The following is a 20,979-nucleotide window of genomic DNA, read 5'->3' as shown; positions in this document are numbered from 1 at the left end:
ATGTATTGTGCAATGCATTGTCTCGTATTTCTCATGCATACAAATAATGAATACTTCAGGGTTTCCATCTGTATAATATATGTATAATAAATGTTTCTGATTTTCTTAAAAATTGTGCCCCACTTATTGTTCTAATATAGCCCGGATTGGTGGTAGCTGTTGTGAAATCACACCCAAACATTCTGTTGACATTCAAATTGTTTTGGTGTTCAGTCAATTCTGTTTGTAAGGTACATATGCAGTCATTGTAGACAAATATTATTTTGCTAGATAGGGTCATCTTTGGATACTCATATTTGGTATATCTGCTCCACTCTTGGAGGTTACAGAATGATTGGTCAGGCTTTCGAGTTGACATCATGCTTTTTATCTGACAATGAATATTGATTTCTTAGTTTAGTTTGGCTAGGCACACGTTTGATAATCTGCCATATTTTGTTGCAATATCATACATGTGTAGTTTTCTTTTTTATTTATTATTGATGTAAACTTCAGTATTTCTTGAGTTTGAGAGTAAGAGAATATGTTTTATTTGTGTCAGTGCTAAATAAGTGTGTTTTTATTGTGTAGTTGCTATATATGCTTAGACTTTGCTGATTTGAGTTCTTACACTTAATACAATTACATGCCTAAGAAATAATCCTATCCATGCATTTTATTTACTCCAAATTAATTATATAATGAACATTAATTATCTTCAGCAAGTGTTTATGCAAATATTGAAGCTTCATAAATAGAACTCTATGGCTACCAAAAACTTATGGTAAAGACTATTGAAAATCAATTTAGTTTACAATCGCAACTACCATTTGAATGTAGCTATATGAAAGTTAAATGTAATACACCCTTGTAAGTGCATTTTGGTACAGGTGTTTGATAAATAAAGTTGTAAAGACAACATTTTGAATATTTCATGGACAATGACTCAGCCCTCTGTTAATTTCGTTTCCATCTAACCATTAACCCATTTATGCCTAGCGTCTAGAAAAAAGGCCTTGGCAAACAGCGTAGACCCAGATGAGACAACGCATCATGCAGCGTCTCATCAGGGTCTGCGCTGTTTGCTTTAAGGAATATCTGTAAGAAATATTCTAAATATAGAGTGCACTTGGCATAAATGGGTTAATTGAGCAGCATCATGCAAAAATGGGTCTTATGACATGTGTACCCAGTGATATGTTTTTGTGAAGTTATTGCATTCCAAATGTAGGTTTTTTCAATACAGCTAGCTTTGAAGTGTGTGTTTTTTTAGCCAAGTGTGATAGTGGCAGTGCGTGATAACCATTTCAACATGTTGTACCGACTGTATAAACGGAGCTGGTGTAATGTCCACACCAGGGTCAAGGTAAGTTGTTCACCGGGAACAGGGGCTATTAAGGTAACAAGACGTTAGGTGCGGTTAAATTGGCTTTAAGTATATTTAATACATGTATATGAAAGAAGTTCAATATTGGAGCAGGGCCATGTATTTAACCGATTTATGCCTAGCATCTAGAAAAATGGCCTTGGCAAACAGAGTAGACTCAGATGAGACGCCGTATGATGTGGCGTCTCATCTGGGTCTGCGCTGTTTGCTTAAAGGAATTTCTGTAAGAAATATTCTAAATATAGAAATAAATATACTAGACATCCCTAATTTTGGAAATAAATTGATCCAATTTAGAATGATGGGAGAGTCCACTAGGCATAAATGGGTTAAACTTACCATCTTACACACTTTGCACACTTTGTTCAATCTCATTCAATGATTAGATGCATGATAATAACATTTGCCTGAGAGAACAATTGAGTCGTGTTCAGGGAAAACTGGGCATAATGCATTTAGGTAAAGTGTTGTACCAGATTAGCCTGTGCAGTCTGCACAGGCTAATCAGAGACGACACTTTCCGCTTTAATGGTATTTTCCGTTTAAAAGAAGTTCCTTCTTACCGAAAATCTTGTTCAGGTGGAAAGTGTTGTCCCTGATGTAGCCTGTGCGGACTGCACAGTCTAATATGGGACAACAATTTACGCACATGCATTATGCCCAGTTTTCTCAGAACGCGACTCAATTGTTATCTCTAGTTTTGAGTGTGAAACTTCAAACAAGCTGTCAGACTATAGGCTATATAAATAAATCATAAAATGCCAGTCAGTCTGACTCAAAAAGTCATATATGTGATATAATCATGTGATATAAGATATATATGATATACATGTGATGTATAGGAAACCTGTATGTCAGACTGATGATGAATATCAGTATGTCAACTTAATTTATAATTTGCATTCATAAAACAAGTGTAAAAGAAAGCTGGTGTTCTTTTTCTTCATTTAAAAGTGTAATTGTTAAATTTATTTCTGCTGAATTATTCATCCAGTATACAAGCTAGCTATAACAATAAGTTTAATATCCTTACACAACTTTGCTCTAACTTTACAAATTATGTATTGCCTACAAGTATATGCGCTATTGGTATACATGACATGTGAAATATTTCAATTACTTATTTACTTTTTAATGGAGAGAGCAGATTTGTGTGCATGTAAGAGAAAACAGTAGATATTTTTTAATGAAATATTACCATTAATGGAGGTAAAATGTCTTAAATGATTTGCAGTGCATTAGATCTATAAATATCTGTTACAGTATAAAATATATTAATGAATTTATTTAGATATTAACATGTGATTAAAAAGTAACATATACTTTGAAATAATGCCTATTGCCAGTCTAAAGAATTAAAAACAATACTTGCCTGATCCCGTTTCATATGATCACTAGGAGGGGATTATCTGCTGGTATGAACTTCAATACATTTAATATTAGCTGCTCTCTGTGAAAATGGGGTTTAATGCATGTGCATAAAGTGTCATTCCAGATTAGCTTGTGGATTCCACACAGGCTAATCAGGGACGACATTATCTGCTTTCATGATATTTTTGTTTCATAAAAATCTCTTAGCAAAAATCAACTTAAGGCAGAAAGTGTTGTCCCTGAGACGACACTTTACGCACATGCATTAAACTTCCTTTTCACAAAGCGCAGCTCATTAATGTAATAATTATGTTCAATACATTTTGCAAGTACAATTTCATAATGCTTAGTTTCATGGTTGCCTTACACATATCATAGTCAAATTTTGTAGCACTGAATTTCACAGTTACATAACATCATTCTTGCGTCATACTCTATAGGAAGGCAAGTCCCTGCTTGAGTGGACGCGAGATAAGGCGGAGTCTCTCCCCCTTACAGACGTGAAGCCAAGCCTGAAGAACGAGTACAAGAAGGAGAAAGACACTGCCAAGAAGGCATTCCAGCTGCTGTCAGACTACAGGCCAACCAGCGTATGATCTTTCTAACATGTGATGTTACTATACTAATACTAGTATATCCTTATACTAATGAGATGTATATAATTATTGAATTGATTGAATTGAATGGATTGAATGGGGACTTAATGCATGTGCGCAATGTTTTGTCATAGATTAGCCTGTGCAGTCCTCACAGTTCAAGCGGTTACAACATTTTCTACCTTAACTGGATTTTATTGTAAAAAAGATAACCTTTAAATTTAAAATTCCATAAAAGCAGAAAGTATAATGCCAGATAAATCTGTGCAGACTGCACAGGCTAATTTAGGACAATACTTTACGCACATGCATTAAGCCACATTATCCCAGACCTCTCATGAAGCCCTGTCTGTATTTCAAACACCCATGTACAGGAGCTGATTCATGCAGTGCTGTGTGAAGATGCTGAGTTGGCTAGAACAGTTCTGTGGGAAAACCCTGGCCTTTGTGTCAACAACAGATACAGGGTAAATATCCCAGGAAAACCCTGGCCTTTGTGTCAACACCAGATACAGGGTAAATATCCCAGGAAAACCCTGGCCTTTGTGTCAACACCAGATACAGGGTAAATATCCCAGGAAAACCCTGGCCTTTGTGTCAACACCAGATACAGGGTAAATATCCCAGGAAAACTCTGGCCTTTGTGTAAACCCCAGATATAGGTTAAATATCCCAGGAAAACCCTGGCCTTTGTGTCAACACCAGATACAGGGTAAATATCCAGGGAAAACCCTGGCCTTTGTGTCAACACCAGACACAGGGTAAATATCCCAGGAAAACCCTGGCCTTTGTGTCAACACCAGATACAGGGTAAAAATCCCACGCAGTACAAGTTTTAATCAATTTTAGGGGATGATTTTTTTTTGGCTTAACTGATTTTCACCTTGGCTGACTTTTGTAAGCATCCAATGAATTTGAATACAAAATTTCCCGCCAGTAGGCCTGACACTTTTCAAAATATAAAGTGTGCAGTCTACAAACAGTTTTCACGTTTACATTAATATGATATTCAATTAACTATCTATTTTGGGGAAGTTTTGGGTATGGAAAGGGATACTACAGTGCGTTTTGCAACGATGTTAATTATGTGTTGAGCATGAAACAATATCATCTCTAATGAAAAGGCTTGAGATTTAGAACAGTTTCATTCTCAACCCACGACATCAATATGGTTTGTGTGTGTCCCTTTATATTTAGAAGATTGTCAGCGCAGGAGCGTTTGTATTTAAAGGCTGTTTTCTTATATTTAGTATAATTGCTGCTGTACATGTATGGCATTCTGTGGAAATGTATATTTTAGATCATTTAAGTATTGTTGTTCCCTAGTCTGATATACGCTTTGACGAAAATATTTTAAATTGTTTACAGCAGTGGAATTTTTACCTCACTTAAATGCATTCCATTCCAACCTGCAATCAAGGTCAGTTCGCCGTCAGTAACAAAATATATACGCTATCACATTAACTATGTTAACTTGCAGTTTAGACCGGAAAGATAAAAGTGTAGATATTTGGCGATATTATTATTGCATGTCAATCATAGATTCTTAATTAATTTCAGCAATTACATGATAAGTAACAGTTTTGATTAATTTCATTTGAAATATTCCACCATATAGAACAATTTATTAAGCATGAGCGCAATGATTCATGAAACTATACATAATAGAATCAAATAACAATGTCAGACAAACCACTAAAACAGGTCTGTTTGAACAACGCCTATATAAATATTTCAAATATGTAGGGATGATTGGGGTGTTTGTTTTCATTTATTTTCCTTCTTCTTGAATTTTTCTATTCTGTATCTAAAGATATATGATCAATAATATTGAACAAAGGGAATAAAGCCACAAAATGTGGCACAACACCCATTAAGTGTTTTGCGTGTGATGCAGCTAAGAACTGCGCAGATAAAGGCATTCGCTAACTTTGATCTCATTGATATAACTTTTGATTTTTTCATCAAAACTAACCACAATCAACACTGTAAATTTATCTTTAAAAAAAGATATTTCTTGTTTCTGATTTCAATCAAAATTGAATTCCAGATATTCAATGATGTTATTCTTCATTAGATCCAGTTTAATTCATGTCTTAATATGATTATCTTGTCTTCTTCATTGTTTGTCCATTGCAACTAAAATACAATAATGCTGGTACATATATAAACTCTACATATGCATTTTAACATTATACAAAAGATCTGTTAAGATCATTGATAAAAAGATCATTAAAATCTAAAAAAGATTTTATTTTTATTTCCAGGAATTGTATACGTATTCATGTTTCCAATGTATATTTGAATATAGAAAATTGAAAAAAAGGATAATGTAGCTTAAACATATTATATTCATATTCAGGATCGTATAGGGAAGACTATACTCAGCCATGCAGTAGAGGTGAACAACTACGAGCTTGTGAAACTTCTTGTGGATAATGGCGCAAATGTTGCACAGATGCGAGTGAGGGAGAATGAGAAGACCAATGTCACAATCCCCTTGTACCAGAAGGCATTGAGAAGGGATCTTGATGTGAACATTGTTAAACTACTACAGACTGTTCTACATGATGACAGGGAACACAGCGAAAAAGATCAGGTTTATAATTATATTTGGAGTTTTCATTTAAACATGTTTAGTATACCTGGGCCGAAAAAGTTTAAGGGCACAAACTGTATATTTTACAGAGACTCTGTCTTTAGGTTTGTTCGAGGTCAGTTTATCAGTTGGCATAACAAAATTATACGTTTGTAGAGCAAATTTCTTTCATTTTTCTGACATAAAATGTCTGAAATTGATAATGATTGTCTTGAAATTGTTAATGAATATCATAAATTTTTAATAAATAGAAAACGGGAACAAATGTCAGAGATGGTACATGAATATCAGAAACTCTTCATGAATGTAACAAATGGTTTACTGTCAGAAATAGCTAACACTCGGTGTAAATAGTTGATGAATGTCAGATCCAAAATATTTCGAATGTTTGTTTTGTTCATATATGTAAAAAAGGGTTCATAAGTGTCAAAAATAATTCATGAAAGAAAAGATTAATGGTTGTCAGAAATAGTTAATGACTGTCAAAAAATAAACTTAATTTATGAATATCAGGAATATTTCAAAAATGCCAGAAATAGTTAACAAGCATCAACAATCGAGTGTTTCATCAAGTGATTTTTTTTTTATATCTATCTGTACTTTCAAAAGTGATCATTCATTTTGTCAAAATGTGTAAGCATGAATTTCTTTAACTCTAATAGACATAAAATAGATGTCAAAGATTGAGAAATTATTCACAATGATTATCAGAATGGGAACACCCCCCTGCTGCGAGCCATCGAGGAGGGTGTGGACACACAGACCATTCATTGGCTGATCAAAGTCAGGGGAGGTTACTCATTGATGGACAGGAACAAGGATGGGTTCACTGCACGCGAGCTCGCTCAAAAACGCGGTCGGGACAGCACTGTGAAAATGATCGACAGGGTAAAATGAGTACATCCCTTAATTGTCTATTTATTGATTGTTCAGGCGATGTTGAATTATAAAAAATATGTATGTTTTGCTGCAAATTTATGTAAATGGAATAAGTGTTTTGTTACAAATGTTTTATATTTTTAACTATCATTAATATTGTATGTGTCATGTTGCATAATAGTATTTGACATTAGTAACACATTTAAAAAAGGTGACTAGGGAAATGCTTCTACTGATGTTATTGCTTTTTATTTTGATATTAGTGGATAATATATTTGATTGACATCATGCAGGCTCAAACCTTAACACTTTGCATGCTGGGAAATTTGTTGTCTGCAAAAATGTTTTCTGCTTAATTTCTCAAATTTGCATTTCTTCGATTTTTTATCAAAGAATACTATCAGAATAGCAAACAGTTTGGATCCTGATGAGACGCCACGTTCTGTGGCGTCTCATCTGGATCCAAACTGTTTGCAAAGGCCTTCAAAATTCAGTTCCAGCACTGAAAGAGTTAATAGTCATAGTGCTGTTACAACATAATTTTCTCTTCAACTTTTAGTACATAGCAAAAGAGCTTCCTGCAATAGTCCTAAGATTATTCCCAGTGGCCTTCTACCCACAAGAACTGTTAAACATTGTTGACGAGGTATGTAACACATATTGTATCTCATTTAAAATTGTTAGCTTATGAAGTTTTAATAATGTTTGGCTTATGTAGACGTGTTTGGGCATGCAATTACATAGGAGGGTAGTCATTAAAAAAATAAAGCTATTGATAGAATTTGTTAATTGAAAAAATATTTTCCAACAGATTGCAAACAGATAAATATGATTGCAAATTATTTCAATTAAATTTTCATTTCTGGCATAACTAATATTTGACAACATTGTTTATAGTCAACTGACACTTAATTAAGGAATTTTACCCATCATTAGCTCATTATTTATACGGTTATTTTTATGGAAGTTACAACCTTTTCAATTTTTTTTCTGTTTGCATTTGGAATACATGCCTTTGTAGGTATATATAGATGTATATAATTTTTTCCACATGCTTGGAATTAATGTAAATTTAATATCTTTGATACAAAATACAATCAGAGATAAAAACAATATAACAAAATTTACTGATACTACTGTATGTGAATAAAACCTGTCATTACAAAAAATTTAAGGGTCCATGTTTTAGAAGTAGAATGTTTGCTTTTCCCACCAGTCTCAGTACCTCAGCATGCAAAATTGTTTTTTTTGTTGCTATTATGATTATATAAGATCAAACTCCTGTGGTCATGAGCTATCAAAATGAAGTTATAGTAATACTGTCAGTTTAAATAAAGAGCTTGTCAAAAATTTATATTCTTCAGTTTTTGACCAATTGACATAAAAAATACTCAGAAGACTTATTCATATGATGTTTCGGCCAAATTCTAAATGATTATTGAAGCATCACAAAAGATTATCAAAATATTTCAGTTTATTACAGTTGCAGATGAGCAACATTGAGACTAAGGCCTTTATGTTTAGACTAACATGTTACATATTTACGAAAACATAACATTGTTAAGGTTACAGTTAGTATTCTTGCCAAATAACAGTATCTTTAACTTGGTTTTTACAAATGCCATAGTTTAAATTATATGAGTAGTGTTCTGAGAAAACTGGGCATAATGCATGTGCGTTAAGTGTCGTCCCAGATAAGACTGTGCAGTCCGCACAGGCTAATCAGGGATGACACTTTCCGCCTAAACATGACTTTTGGTAAGGAGGGACTTCCTTGAAACTAAAAATACCAGACTGCACAGGCTAATCTGGGACGACTCTTTACGCACATGCATTATGCCCAGTTTTCTCAGAACGTTACTCAAATATCTCTATGAAATAAGCAAAAATGCATCTTAATGATATTTCCATTTGACCACTCTGTACATACATCTCATGTTTACAGGAAAAAGATACCCAGGTAATCACTCATTGATATCCAGAATTATACTCATTATCCCCTGTTATGTGTGTGACTAATATTTTATGTATTTTTAGGAATATTTAACTAATTTTAATGTATTATACAATTTGTTCCAGCAAAAAAAGTTTTTTTAATTACCTGTTCATAATAATAATGCTTTTGGTACCTTTTGTCTGTTAGTAACAAAAGTTTTATTTCCAATCTTTTTTTTAAATATTTATAAATAGACTTCCTTTGTCTATAATGCCCCTATGTTACTGAACCAAAAAAACAACTTTATTTATTCACTTTGTGGTTTCATGATATCACTATTTTGTTCTGTTTAGTTCAATTAATATTTTTTAATATTTGTATGCCCCCATGGCGTTAGGCATTGAACTTGTCCATCTGATCGTCTGTACCTTAGTGGTAATTACCAGCTTGGGATTTGCAGTCCTCTTTAACTACTCCTTAGATCTTGCTGAATGACCTTAATGTTTTTATGATCTTTAAGGAAATACAGTGAATCTTGTTCAAATGTTCACAGTTTAATGGGCCTAGTGCTAACATGATCTTAAACAAAGGAATTTTGGCAGCAACCAGTTTCACTAAATTATGGCCCTTTTTGCAACTGTACAATATAAAGACGCCTTGTCCGTGTCCAAATATGTTTTGTGGGTTCAAAAAGTGTCTGTGACTTATTTCTAATTATTGTTGTATCTTATTTGTATACACAAATAACATAACACCGGCTACTTAAGGTTTATGGCAAAACCGCATATACTCATGTTAACAAGTAAAATGCCTTAAATAATACCAATACAAATGAGGAATCCCTCTAGGAAAACGGGGCTTAAAGCAAATGTATAAAGTATTGTCCCTGATAAGCCTCTGTAGATTGGACTTAAAAATCTTTAAATGAAAAAGTCCATAAACGTGGAATGTATGTGCAAGATTAGCCTATGCAAAATCCTCAAAATCTTAAATAACGATTAACCAAATATAAATGTGCCGCGTTCTGAGAAAACTGGGCTTAATGCACAGGCTAATCAGGGACCGCACTTTCCGCTTTATGACATTTTTCGTTTAAACGAAGTCTCTTCAAAGCAAAAATTGAATTTAGGTGGAAAGTGTCGTCCCTGATTAGCCTGTGTGGACTGCACAGGCTAATCTGGGACCACACAGACTAATCAGGGACGACGCTTAACGCACATGTATTTAGCCCCGTTTTCTCAGAACGTGTCTCATATGTAAGTCAGTGAACTAAATTTGTGTCTTGTGAAGTAAATGTACTAATCTAAGCAATCGTCTGCCTTATAGATAGACTATACTACATCTCAAAGGTTTATGCAAAGCCTTCGATCCTTAAAGTCAGCTGAGCCGGTATGCAAAAGCTCCCAAGACAATTTTAAGTTGCAATGTACTGTAGTCAAAATTTAAGTTTGAATGTTTAATTGAGATCCATACTTTTTTACCTACAAAAGGTATAATATAAATCATTTTAGCTATATTTACCTTTTTTTAAACAATTATATGTAAACCAATAGCTCTGTACCTTAAAAAGCAAGACGCCTTTTGAATTGCACAAATATTTGAAATTTTATATGTTTCTGTGAGGACCTTTGTGAATATTGTCCCTTGTATTACTGTATGTTTATGTTGTTTATGAAATTTTCAAGAAACTGTTTGAAAAACAAATCTCAATACTAACTTTTATTTAAATTTTCTGAAAACATTAATGACTGATCACTTCAAGCTATAGTACTCAAAAAAGAATTCCTTGTCTCTTCTGGCTGTCATTGCTCCTCTGAGTAGGATGTGCTCATGGCAAGCAAATGTGAGTCATGTTCTGAGAAAACTGGGCATAATGCATGTGCGTAAAGTGTCGTCCCAGATAAGCCTGTGCAGTCCGCACAGGGACGACACCTTCCGCTTTTATGACATTTTCATTTAAATGAAGTCTCTTCTTAGCAAAAATCCAATTTAGACGGAAAGTGTCGTCCCTGATTAGCCTGTGTGGACTGCACAGGCTAATCTGGGACGACATTTTTTTAACACACATGCATTATGCCCAGTTTTCTCAGAACACGACTCATGTTTTCACCCAACGTTCGGCATCAAGACTGTCATGGTGGTACGTGTCATGTGGTTTGTATTGTGCGTCATCTACTTTAAGCTTGTTATCAATCTGTCACATTTTTCTTTTTATCTTGATAAATCTTGGTCAGTAAGTTTATTTTTACTATATCTAGGTCTAGTTATATGATGAATTTGAAACTTGGTCACAAGGGTTATCTTGGCAATATTTAGAATATCTTGGTCATGTGTGTCCAGAAACCTCAAGGTAAAAAACGACCTTGTTAGCAATCAAAAGCCGTAAAAGAGCTCAACCTTGAAGAAACTTGGTTGGAATGTTTATCTTGATCATGTTTAAATCTGAGTCAGGTGGTAGCAAATTACCAGGTTAAGTCTTCAACAATTGGTGTACCATTAGCTACCAGTTCTTCTTATATGTATCCTTATTATTATCCCCCGCCAAAAGCACGGGATATAGAATGGGAGGTATAGTCCTTCAGTCAGTTCCTCCACCCATCTGTCAAAAAATGTATTTTTGGTGGGGGATATCAATTCAACGAATTTGGTTGTTATTGGTGTATTTGCTCTTGTGACTCCTTTGCTTTGAATATGCTTAATTTTCCCTTTTTTTCCTTAAAGACATAGAATCTTTGTGTACAATTTTGAATCAAATGATAACCTTAGCATTCAAACATTTTTTTTTTATTAAATGATACGCTGAATCTTATGACACTGTTATAAAAGATTGCCACTTGTTGCCAATAAAATCTGAATGCATAAATGTATGTACACAATTTGATTTTGTATTTTAATTACACTGTCCTCTAAATTGGCAAAACATGTGGAAGAAAATTGATGTTCTTTTCTAACGTTTAATCTGTCTCACTATTTGTATACTCTTTTGGAATTTTATACAGCACGCTCATCTCATGTCATAAAGAGTATTATTATCTGAGACCACGTTTCCCAAATTTAACAAATCACATGGCTTTGCCAAAAGTAAGTGTCTGATTCAAATGTTGGGTTCTGGTTGGGCTATGTCTGCATTCGCTTTATATTTATTGATGCTGAAAAAGATGATTATTATTTGTCAGGGAAAGAAAATATATGAGCTCTGAGAAAACTGTGCTGTAATGCATCTGCATACGAATACCGGACAAATTCCTTCCCGGACAAAAACCCTCCCGTCAGTTTTATAGGGGCCGGACATAAACCCTCCCATGAAGAGATTAAACACTTTGAAAAATTCCATTAAAGAAGAAAGTGTTGCCCTTGGTTACACTTTACTGATTAGTTGGGCTGTGATGCAATATTTTATGCAAGTGGATTAAGCTGGTTTTCATAGAGTGGTGCTCATATACTTTCATGAATTCTATAGTAGCAGGCATCTTCAAATGACATGTAGACTTTAAACAATCTAACAAGTGATATAAAACCTTGATATTATATAAATTTAATTTAAATATATAGAGATAAAAATCTTTTGTTTCATAGATGATTGTCGATTTCGAACTTATATAAAATCTTCATAATAAAGATTTTCTTTGCTTGTTCTTTCTTCAGGCTGGTGAATCTTTGGACCAAAAGTTGGTGAAAATAGCTGAGAAGCATAATGTTAAGACATGGATCGACTGTAACCAAACACAGGTGGGTAAACATTTAATTGACAGTAACCAAACACAGGTGGGTGAAAACTTAATGACAGTAAACAAACACAGGTGGGTGAAAACTTAATTGACAGTAAAGAAACAAAGGTAAGTGAAAATTAATTGACAGTAAACGCACACACACACATACATGTATGTGTAAACTTAATTGACAGTAAACAAATACTGGTGGGTGAAACCTTATTTGACAGTTAACAAACACAGGTGGGTGAAAACTTTATTGAAGTAAAGACATACAGGTGGGTGAAAATGAAATTTAAAGTAAGCAAACACAGGTGGGTAAAAACCTAATTGCCAGTAACAAACACAGGTAAGCCAAATCCTTATTGACAGTATCTTAACACAGGTTTGTTAACATACAATTTACTGTAACTGATTTGACTTTGACCAAACAAATATGAGTGAAAACTGAAACAAGCACAGGGGTATGAAAAATAAATAGACTGTAATCAAACACAGGTGAAAACCGTGAATGAAAACTTATTTGTCATGAATCAACCTCAGGTGGGGAAGAACTGAATTGATTGTAACCATAATCTAATATAAGTGAACACCGTATTGACTGTAAGGAAACACGGGTGAGTAAAATGGACTTGACTGTAATCATACAAATGTGAGTAAAAAATTAAAGTGAAACCAAACACAATTGACTGAAAAGAGAGTCAACTGTAATCAACAATAAGCAGATTAACACTTAATCGGCTGAAACCAAGCATGTGTGTAAATATTAGCCTTTCTGTAACCAGACATATTAGATGAAAATGAAGTTTGCTTAATACTGTGTACAGTCTCTGTTTGGAATATCATTACATACCTTTAAATGGAGTTTACAAGAGGATATACTTTAGTTCATCTGTTTGTTGGGCGAGTGGTCAGTTTGCCTGAAATAATTACATTGAATTGCAATCATGACATCACCATGAGGTGTATATGTTCAGGACACTTTTTTATCCCTGCAATTATCCACACCTTCCGATGCCCTATGTACAATAATCCACACCTTCCAATGCCCTATGTACAATAATCCACACCTTCCGATGCCCTATGTACAATTATCCACACCTTCCAATGCCATATGTACAATAATCCACACCTTCTAATGCCATATGTACAATTATCCACACCTTCCAATGCCATATGTACAATTATCCACACCTTCCAATGCCATATGTACAATGATCAACACCTTCCAATGCCATATGTACAATTATCCACACCTTCCAGTGCTCTATGTACAATGATCCACACCTTCCAATGACCTATGTACAAAGATCAACCCCTTCCAATGCCACATGTACAATTTTCCACACCTTTCAATGCCCTATGTACAATGCTCCACACCTTCCAATGCCATATGTACAATTATCCACAACTTCCAATGCCATATGTACAATGATCCACACCTTTCAATGACCTATGTAGAATGATCCACACCTTCCAATGCCATGTGTACAATGATCCACACATTTGAATGCCCTATGTACAATGTTTCACACCTTCCAATGCCATATGTACAATTATCCACACCTTCCAATGCCATATGTACAATGATCCACACCTTCCAATGCCCAATGTAAAATGATCCACACCTTTCAATGACCTATGTAGAATGATCCACACCTTCCAATGCCATATGTACAATGATCCACACATTTGAATGCCATATGTACAATGATCCACACGTTTAAATGCCCTATGTTCAATGATGCCACACACCTTCCAATGCCCTATGTACAATGGTCCACACCTTCCAATGCCCTATGTACAATTATCCACTCCTTCCAATGACCTATGTACAATAGTCCACACCTTCCAATGACCTATGTACAATTATCCACACCTTCCAATGCCCTATGTACAATGGTCCACACCTTCCAATGACCTATGTACAATTATCCACACCTTCCAATGACCTATGTACAATTATCCACACCTTCCAATGCCCTATGTACAATGGTCCACACCTTCCAATGACCTATGTACAATGATCCACACCTTCCAATGCCATATGTTCAATGATCCACACATTTGAATGCCCTATGTACAATGTTTCACACCTTCCAATGCCCTATTTACAATGATCCATACCTTCAAATGCCCTATATACAATGATCCATACCTTCCAATGCCCTATGTTCAATTATCCACACCTTCCAACCAATGCCCTATGTACAATGATGCACACCTTACAATGCCCTATGAACAATGATTCACACCTTCCAACCAATGCCCTATGTACAATGATGCACACCTTACAATGCCCTATGTACAATGATTCACACCTTCCAACCAATGCCCTATGTACAATGATGCACACCTTACAATGTCCTATGTACAATGATTCACACCTTTCAACCAATGCCCTATGCACAATGATGCACACCTTACAATGTTCAATGTATTTGTCCTTAAACCTAGCTGAAAAAACAGTGCCAGGGCATTATTCCTGTTAGTTGCAAAGATGTGGTTACAACAAGTTTATAGGTCTTTTTTATTCCGCTGTTTTCTTATAATGTACTGGGCTGCTAATATTTTGTAGAACCATGCCATCAGCCTGTTTGAGGCCTCAGCAAGGGGAGATGTAGAGAAGGTCAACAAGCTCAATGATGCCAGCTACCAGGACAAGGTGAGACAGGCAGGACCAAAGGATAATAGTACATAGTGTCTTAACCCATTTATACCTAAGGAACTCTCCCATCCTAAATTGGATCATTTTTTTCCCAAAATTAGGGATGTCTAGTATAATTATTTCTATATTTAGAATATTTCTTACAGAAATTATTTTAAGCAAACAGCGCAGACCTTGCTGGGTCTACGCTGTTTGCCAAGGCCTTTTTTCTAGACGCTAGGCATAAATACTATTATAATGGTCCTATCAATAACATATTCGTATAGAAATTTTCTTGTGGTCAATTATTAACAAAAACTACTGTAAAGCAATTTTTATCTTCATTTTGTTAAATACTTGTTTGTAAACATTATAAATTCAAGCTATTTTTTTAAATATCATTATTAAAGGGACAGTCAACCACGACGACGAAGAAAATAAAAATTGTAAAATACCGTATTTTTTTTACAATTATTAGTTTACTAAAAAGTATATTGATTAAAATATCACGCCCGGTATATTACATTACTTGAATAAAGTTGTTAAGTTTTTATATTTTCAGTATGTTTGGTAATAAATTTTACCGGGTATGTCTACCAGGTAACTAAAAGTTACCTATAAATAATACCAGTAGATTGATCATCATCATCACGTGGTAAACCCAGGACTGCAAATTGTGCATGCGTAGTGAATTGTATATATTATATATATAAAATGATCAATCTACTTGCGTTATTTATAGTGTGTATATCATCATGTCCCCTTATTTTCGTGATGTACTTTCAATTTCACATCGCAAAATTTTATTACCGGATATACTGAAAATATGAACTTTTTTCAAGTAATGTAATATACCAGTCGTGATATTTTAATCAATACATGTATAAACTAACAAGAGCACTGCATAACGGGTGCCACGCTCGGCTGCTGGCTATGACAATACCTCAGGTTTTCTCCGAAAACAGCCAAGCTAATAATTGTAAAAAAATATGATATTTTAGAACTTTTATTTTTTCGTAATTCGTAGTTGACAGTCCCTTTAAATGGATCCTTTTACATTATAATTATACAGTTTTCCAGACTTTACACTTGCATTTAGTGGTAAGTTTTATTTAAGCTTCATACTTAAATGTCCATTCTTCAGAATGGTTATACTGCGTTGATCCGGGCTATAGCCTTCAACCAATATGAGGTGGCCAACCAGTTGTGCATACTACGACCACCACTCAAGAAGATCGCTGACAATGTAAGGGAGTGGGATAGAACAATATTGCTTTATTTAGGCTGAACTTGTCGTGTCCTACATTTCGATTGGAAAACTCAGACTTTTCGCCCACAATTTTAAAGATTTTTTAAGCAAAAAAAAGCTATTGTGCATTTGATACCCAAATAATTATATGTGAATGAGAACTCTTAAGTTTTCATATAAATTAAATATGAATACAATATAATTATTATGATCTTTTTTAACATTCATATTTATAAATTATGTAAAATATGTCAGTAAGATATGTCCCCTGCTAATTCCAGTGTAACAGGTATCCACTGCATTATGCCTATATGTCCCCTGATTATTCCAGTGTAACAGGTATCCACTGCATTACGCCTATATGTCCCCTATTTATTCCAGTGTAACAGGTATCCACTGCATTATGCCTATGCCTTGCCTGAGGCCCAGGGCAGACAATTCATTCGCCTCATCTTAGATAGCGATGCCAACGAGATAGAGAACCGAGTAGATAAGGTAATACAAACTGCCCACTGAAACTACCCTAGGGTAGTTTGTGAAACCCTTTACATGTAGTTGCATACATATGAGCTGCGTTCTGGAAAAACTGGGCATAATGCATGCGCTTAAAGTGTCGTCTCAGATCAGTCTGTGCAGTCTGCACAGGCTAATCAGTGATGACACTTTTCGCTTTTATGGTATTTTTAGTATCAATGAAGTCCCTCCTTACCGTAAATCAAGTTTAGGTGGAAAGTGTCGTCCCTGATTAGCTAGCCTGTGCGGACTGCATTATGCCCAGAGTTTTCTTAGAACGCGGCTTATATGATCCAATCACTATACATTTTATAATTGAAACAAGAGATGTGTTCGTCAGAAACACAATGCCCCCAATTGCGCCGCTTTGAAATAATAATTATTTTTTATATTTTTGACCTTTGACCTTGAAGGATGACATTGACCATGAACTTCCACCACTCAAAATGTGCAGCTTCATGAGATACACATGCATGCCAAATATCAAGTTTCTATCTTCAATAATGCAAAAGTTATGGCCAACGTTAACGTCTTTTTCAGACGGACGGACAGACTGCCATACACACATACTGACATACTGACTGACGGACAGTTCAACTGCTATATGCCACCCTACCCGGGGCATAAAAACAACCCTAGACACAAAAAGGCTATAATAGTTTTCCTTATTTTGTGCTAATATGGACATTTTTTGCTAAAAGACCTCTCAATACTATTTAATGATTACCTGCAAAGTTAATGATTTAAAAATATTTGTTTTGATTTTTATAATTGTAGAAAAATCACTCATAATTACATAAATTTGGAGGCAAGAAAATAGCTGAGCTTGTAGAGTTCTTTTCTGATATAAACACAGACTCAAGCAATGACAGACATGTCTTAATAGAAAAAAAGTATATGGTCATTATAAAAACTTAAAGTATGTTGAAGTTGTATGGCTAGCCATGATTACCATTTAAAGGAAACACATATAATGCACAAAAAAGCGTTTAGGAGGTCAAAGAAAAAAAGAATTAAAAATAAGTAGTCGAATAGAGAAAAGGCTTTATGAGAAACGTAATCTTTCTGGAGCCTCAATGTAAATTACCACGGTAATAGAGAGGGAAGTGTATAGTTGTGTTACATGAATGACATCCCTTCAGGACGGCCGTGTGGCCGCTATGTACAAGGACCTGCGAGGCAATGTGGAGACCCTGCAGATGCTGTATGATGCCAGGACACTAGACGCCTTCGGAAAGGTGAGCAGCTCATATGATATCATTGTTGGATAGATTCAAAGGGTTAATCTGTTACACTGTAACTATTAAGTCATGGGTTTACAAGCAATAAACAAAGTGTTGTACTCTATTTCAAACAATAGTGTCCAATGATGACATATGAGATTATATTACTAATTGCTGTTTTTAAACCTATACTAAAATGAAAAGGAGTTACAATGCATCGACATGTGTGGGATTCCTGGCAGTTTCAACAGTTCATATTTAGCAAGTGCCAGAACCAGAATGTATGTGATATGCTTATACTACTATATAAATCATAAATAATATATTAACAAAATTGTTGTGGGCTAATTGATAATTAAAAGATTTAAAACATTTGAAACTTACATTATACATATAATAAATTGTGATTTGCATTAAAAGGGACATGTACTAGCCAATTGGTTGTTTGTTATTAGCTCTACTGGCCGAAGGCCTGAAGAGCTTATGTCATGGCGTGGTTTCCGTCGTCCGTGCGTGTGTGCGTTAGACTTTTTCTTGTTTACGTGATAAAAGTCCACAGTTTTCATCCGATTCTTTTCAAACTTGTTCAGTGTCTTTATACTAATGAGGACTCGAACCTTATTGAAAATGGGTTACATCAGTGTAAAAAGTCCAGAAATATCTCCCCTTGAATTTGAGAAAATTGTGAAATAAGGCTTGTTTACTCAATAAAGTCCACAGTTTTCATCCAATCATTTCCCAACTTGCACAGTGTCTTTATCTGAATGATGAGTCTAATCCTACTGAAAATGAGCAATATCGGAGTCCAGAATTATCTCCCCTTGAATTTGAGAAAAAAAATGAAAATCTTCAACATTTTGCCATAACTTTTGCAATATTGAAGATAGCAACTTCATATTTGGCATGCATGTGTATCTCATGGAACTGCACATTTTGAGTGGTGTAAGGTCAAGGTCAAGGTCATCCTTCAAGGTCAAAGATAAAAAAAATCAAAAATCAAAGCGGCGCAGAAAGGGACAGTGTTTCTGACAAACACATTTCTTGTTTGTTTACATATAAAGTTGAAACTTCAACGGATGTTTCATATCATCAAGGGCCAGAACCCCATTGAGAGTGAAGAAAATTTGTCCAATTTATTGTTGAAAAGGAGCCATTTGAAGTTTAAATTTTACGTTTCTTCTTGTTTATGCGATAAATTTCCCATTTTGGGTCTGTTTATTTAAAACTTACTCAGATTGTTCATACTATTAAGGGCTTGAGCCCTATTGATTCCAGCCAGTAGAGAGATTCAGGCCCTCATGGGCCTCTTGTTTTTAGCTCACCTGTCACGAAGTGACATGGTGAGCTTATGTGACCCTGTTATGTCCGGCGTCCGTATGTGTGCGTGCCCGCGTCTGTCCGTCAACAATTTGTTTGTGTAGACAGTAGAGGTCACAGTTTACATGCAATCTTTATGAAATTTGATCAGAATGTTAATTTTGATGAAATCTGGGTTGGGATTGTATTTGGGTCATCTGGGGTCAAAAACTAGGTCACTATGTCAAAAACTAGGTCACATAATAGGTCAAATCATAGGAAAACCTTGTGTAGACAATAGAGGTCGCAGTTTTCATCAATCTTTATGAACTTTGGTCAGAATGTTTATCTTGATGAAATCTGGGTTGGGATTGTATTTGGGTCATCTGGGGTCAAAAACTAGGTCACTAGGTCAAAAACTTGGTCAAATAATAGAAAAACCTTGTGTAGACAGTAGAGGTCACAGTTTTCATCCAATCTTTATGAAATTTGGTCAGAATGTATATCTTGATGAAATCTGGGTTTGGATTGTATTTGGGTCATCTGGGGTTAAAAACTAGGTCACTAAGGTCAAAACCTAGGTCAAATAGTAGAAAAACCTTGTGTAGATAGCAGAGGTCACAGTTTTCATCCAATCTTTATGAAATTTGGTCAGAATGTTTATCTTGATAAAATCTGGGTTGGGATTGTATTTGGGTCATCTGGGGTCAAAAACTAGGTCACTAGGTCAAAAACTAGGTCAAATAGTAGGAAAACATTGTGTAGACAGTAGAGGTCACAGTTTTTATCCAATCTTTATGAAATTTGGTCAGAATGTTTATCTTGATGAAATCTGGGTTGGGATTGTATTTGGGTCATCTGAGGTCAAAAACTAGGTCACTAGGTCAAATAATAGAAAAACAGTCAACAATTTGTTTGTGTAGACAGTAGAGGTCACAGTTTTCATCCAATCTTTATGAAATTTGGTCAGAATGTTTATCCAGATGAAATCTGGGTTGGGATTGAATTTGGGTCTTCTGAGGTCAAAAAACTAGGTCACTAGGTCAAATAATAGAAAAACCATCAACAATTTGTTTGTGTAGACAGTAGAGGTCACAGTTTTCATCCAATCTTTATGAAATTTGGTCAGAATGTTTATCTTGATAAAATCTGGGTTGGGATTGTATTTGGGTGATCTGGGGTCAAAAACTAGGTCACTAGGTCAAAAACAAGGTCACTAGGTCAAATAATAGAAAAACCTTGTATAGACAATAGAGGTCACAGTTTTTCATCCAATCTTTATGAAATTTGGTCAGAATGTTTATCTTGATGAAATCTGGGTTGGGATTGTATTTGGGTCATCTGGGGTCTAAAACTAGGTCACTAGGTCAAATAATAGAAAAACCTTGTGTAGACAATAGAGGTCACAGTTTTCGTCCAATCTTTATAAAATTTGATCAGAATGTTTATCTTGATGAAATCTGGGTTGGGATTGTATTTGGGTCACCAGGGGTTAAAAACTAGGTCACTATGTCAAATAATAGAAAAACCTTGTGTAGACAATCAATGTCACAGTTTTCATCAAATCTTTATGAACTTTGGTCAGAATGTTTAT

The 20,979-nt window shown here is 34.9% G+C and overlaps 1 protein-coding gene and 1 long non-coding RNA gene across 4 annotated transcripts in view; both read left to right on the top strand.

Annotated features, from left to right (window-relative positions):
* The window catches only part of LOC127869655 (uncharacterized), a 42,669-nt gene that overhangs the window by 19,611 nt on the left and 2,079 nt on the right, over positions 1-20,979 (top strand). For 2 of the 3 annotated variants that reach the window (XM_052412329.1, XM_052412316.1), the window contains exons 10-21: positions 1,253-1,345; positions 3,178-3,327; positions 3,708-3,800; positions 5,696-5,932; positions 6,644-6,820; positions 7,371-7,457; positions 8,757-8,771; positions 12,393-12,476; positions 15,036-15,122; positions 16,249-16,350; positions 16,735-16,848; positions 18,009-18,104. In XM_052412329.1, the coding sequence (XP_052268289.1) occupies positions 1,253-1,345; positions 3,178-3,327; positions 3,708-3,800; positions 5,696-5,932; positions 6,644-6,820; positions 7,371-7,457; positions 8,757-8,771; positions 12,393-12,476; positions 15,036-15,122; positions 16,249-16,350; positions 16,735-16,848; positions 18,009-18,104 (1,335 nt within the window). The remainder of the gene's footprint in view (positions 1-1,252; positions 1,346-3,177; positions 3,328-3,707; positions 3,801-5,695; positions 5,933-6,643; positions 6,821-7,370; positions 7,458-8,756; positions 8,772-12,392; positions 12,477-15,035; positions 15,123-16,248; positions 16,351-16,734; positions 16,849-18,008; positions 18,105-20,979) is intronic. The other variant, XM_052412323.1, reaches the window with a different exon arrangement.
* LOC127869796 (uncharacterized) lies at positions 19,603-20,907 on the top strand. The gene is made up of 3 exons (XR_008044689.1): positions 19,603-19,844; positions 20,003-20,268; positions 20,428-20,907. It is a non-coding gene; the product is annotated as an uncharacterized LOC127869796 (long non-coding RNA).

Source organism: Dreissena polymorpha, chromosome 1, assembly GCF_020536995.1.
Source record: "Dreissena polymorpha isolate Duluth1 chromosome 1, UMN_Dpol_1.0, whole genome shotgun sequence".
Lineage (NCBI taxonomy): Eukaryota > Metazoa > Mollusca > Bivalvia > Myida > Dreissenidae > Dreissena > Dreissena polymorpha.
The sequence above is the reverse complement of the archived record's forward strand: the minus strand, read 5'-3'. Positions and strand labels throughout refer to the sequence as shown.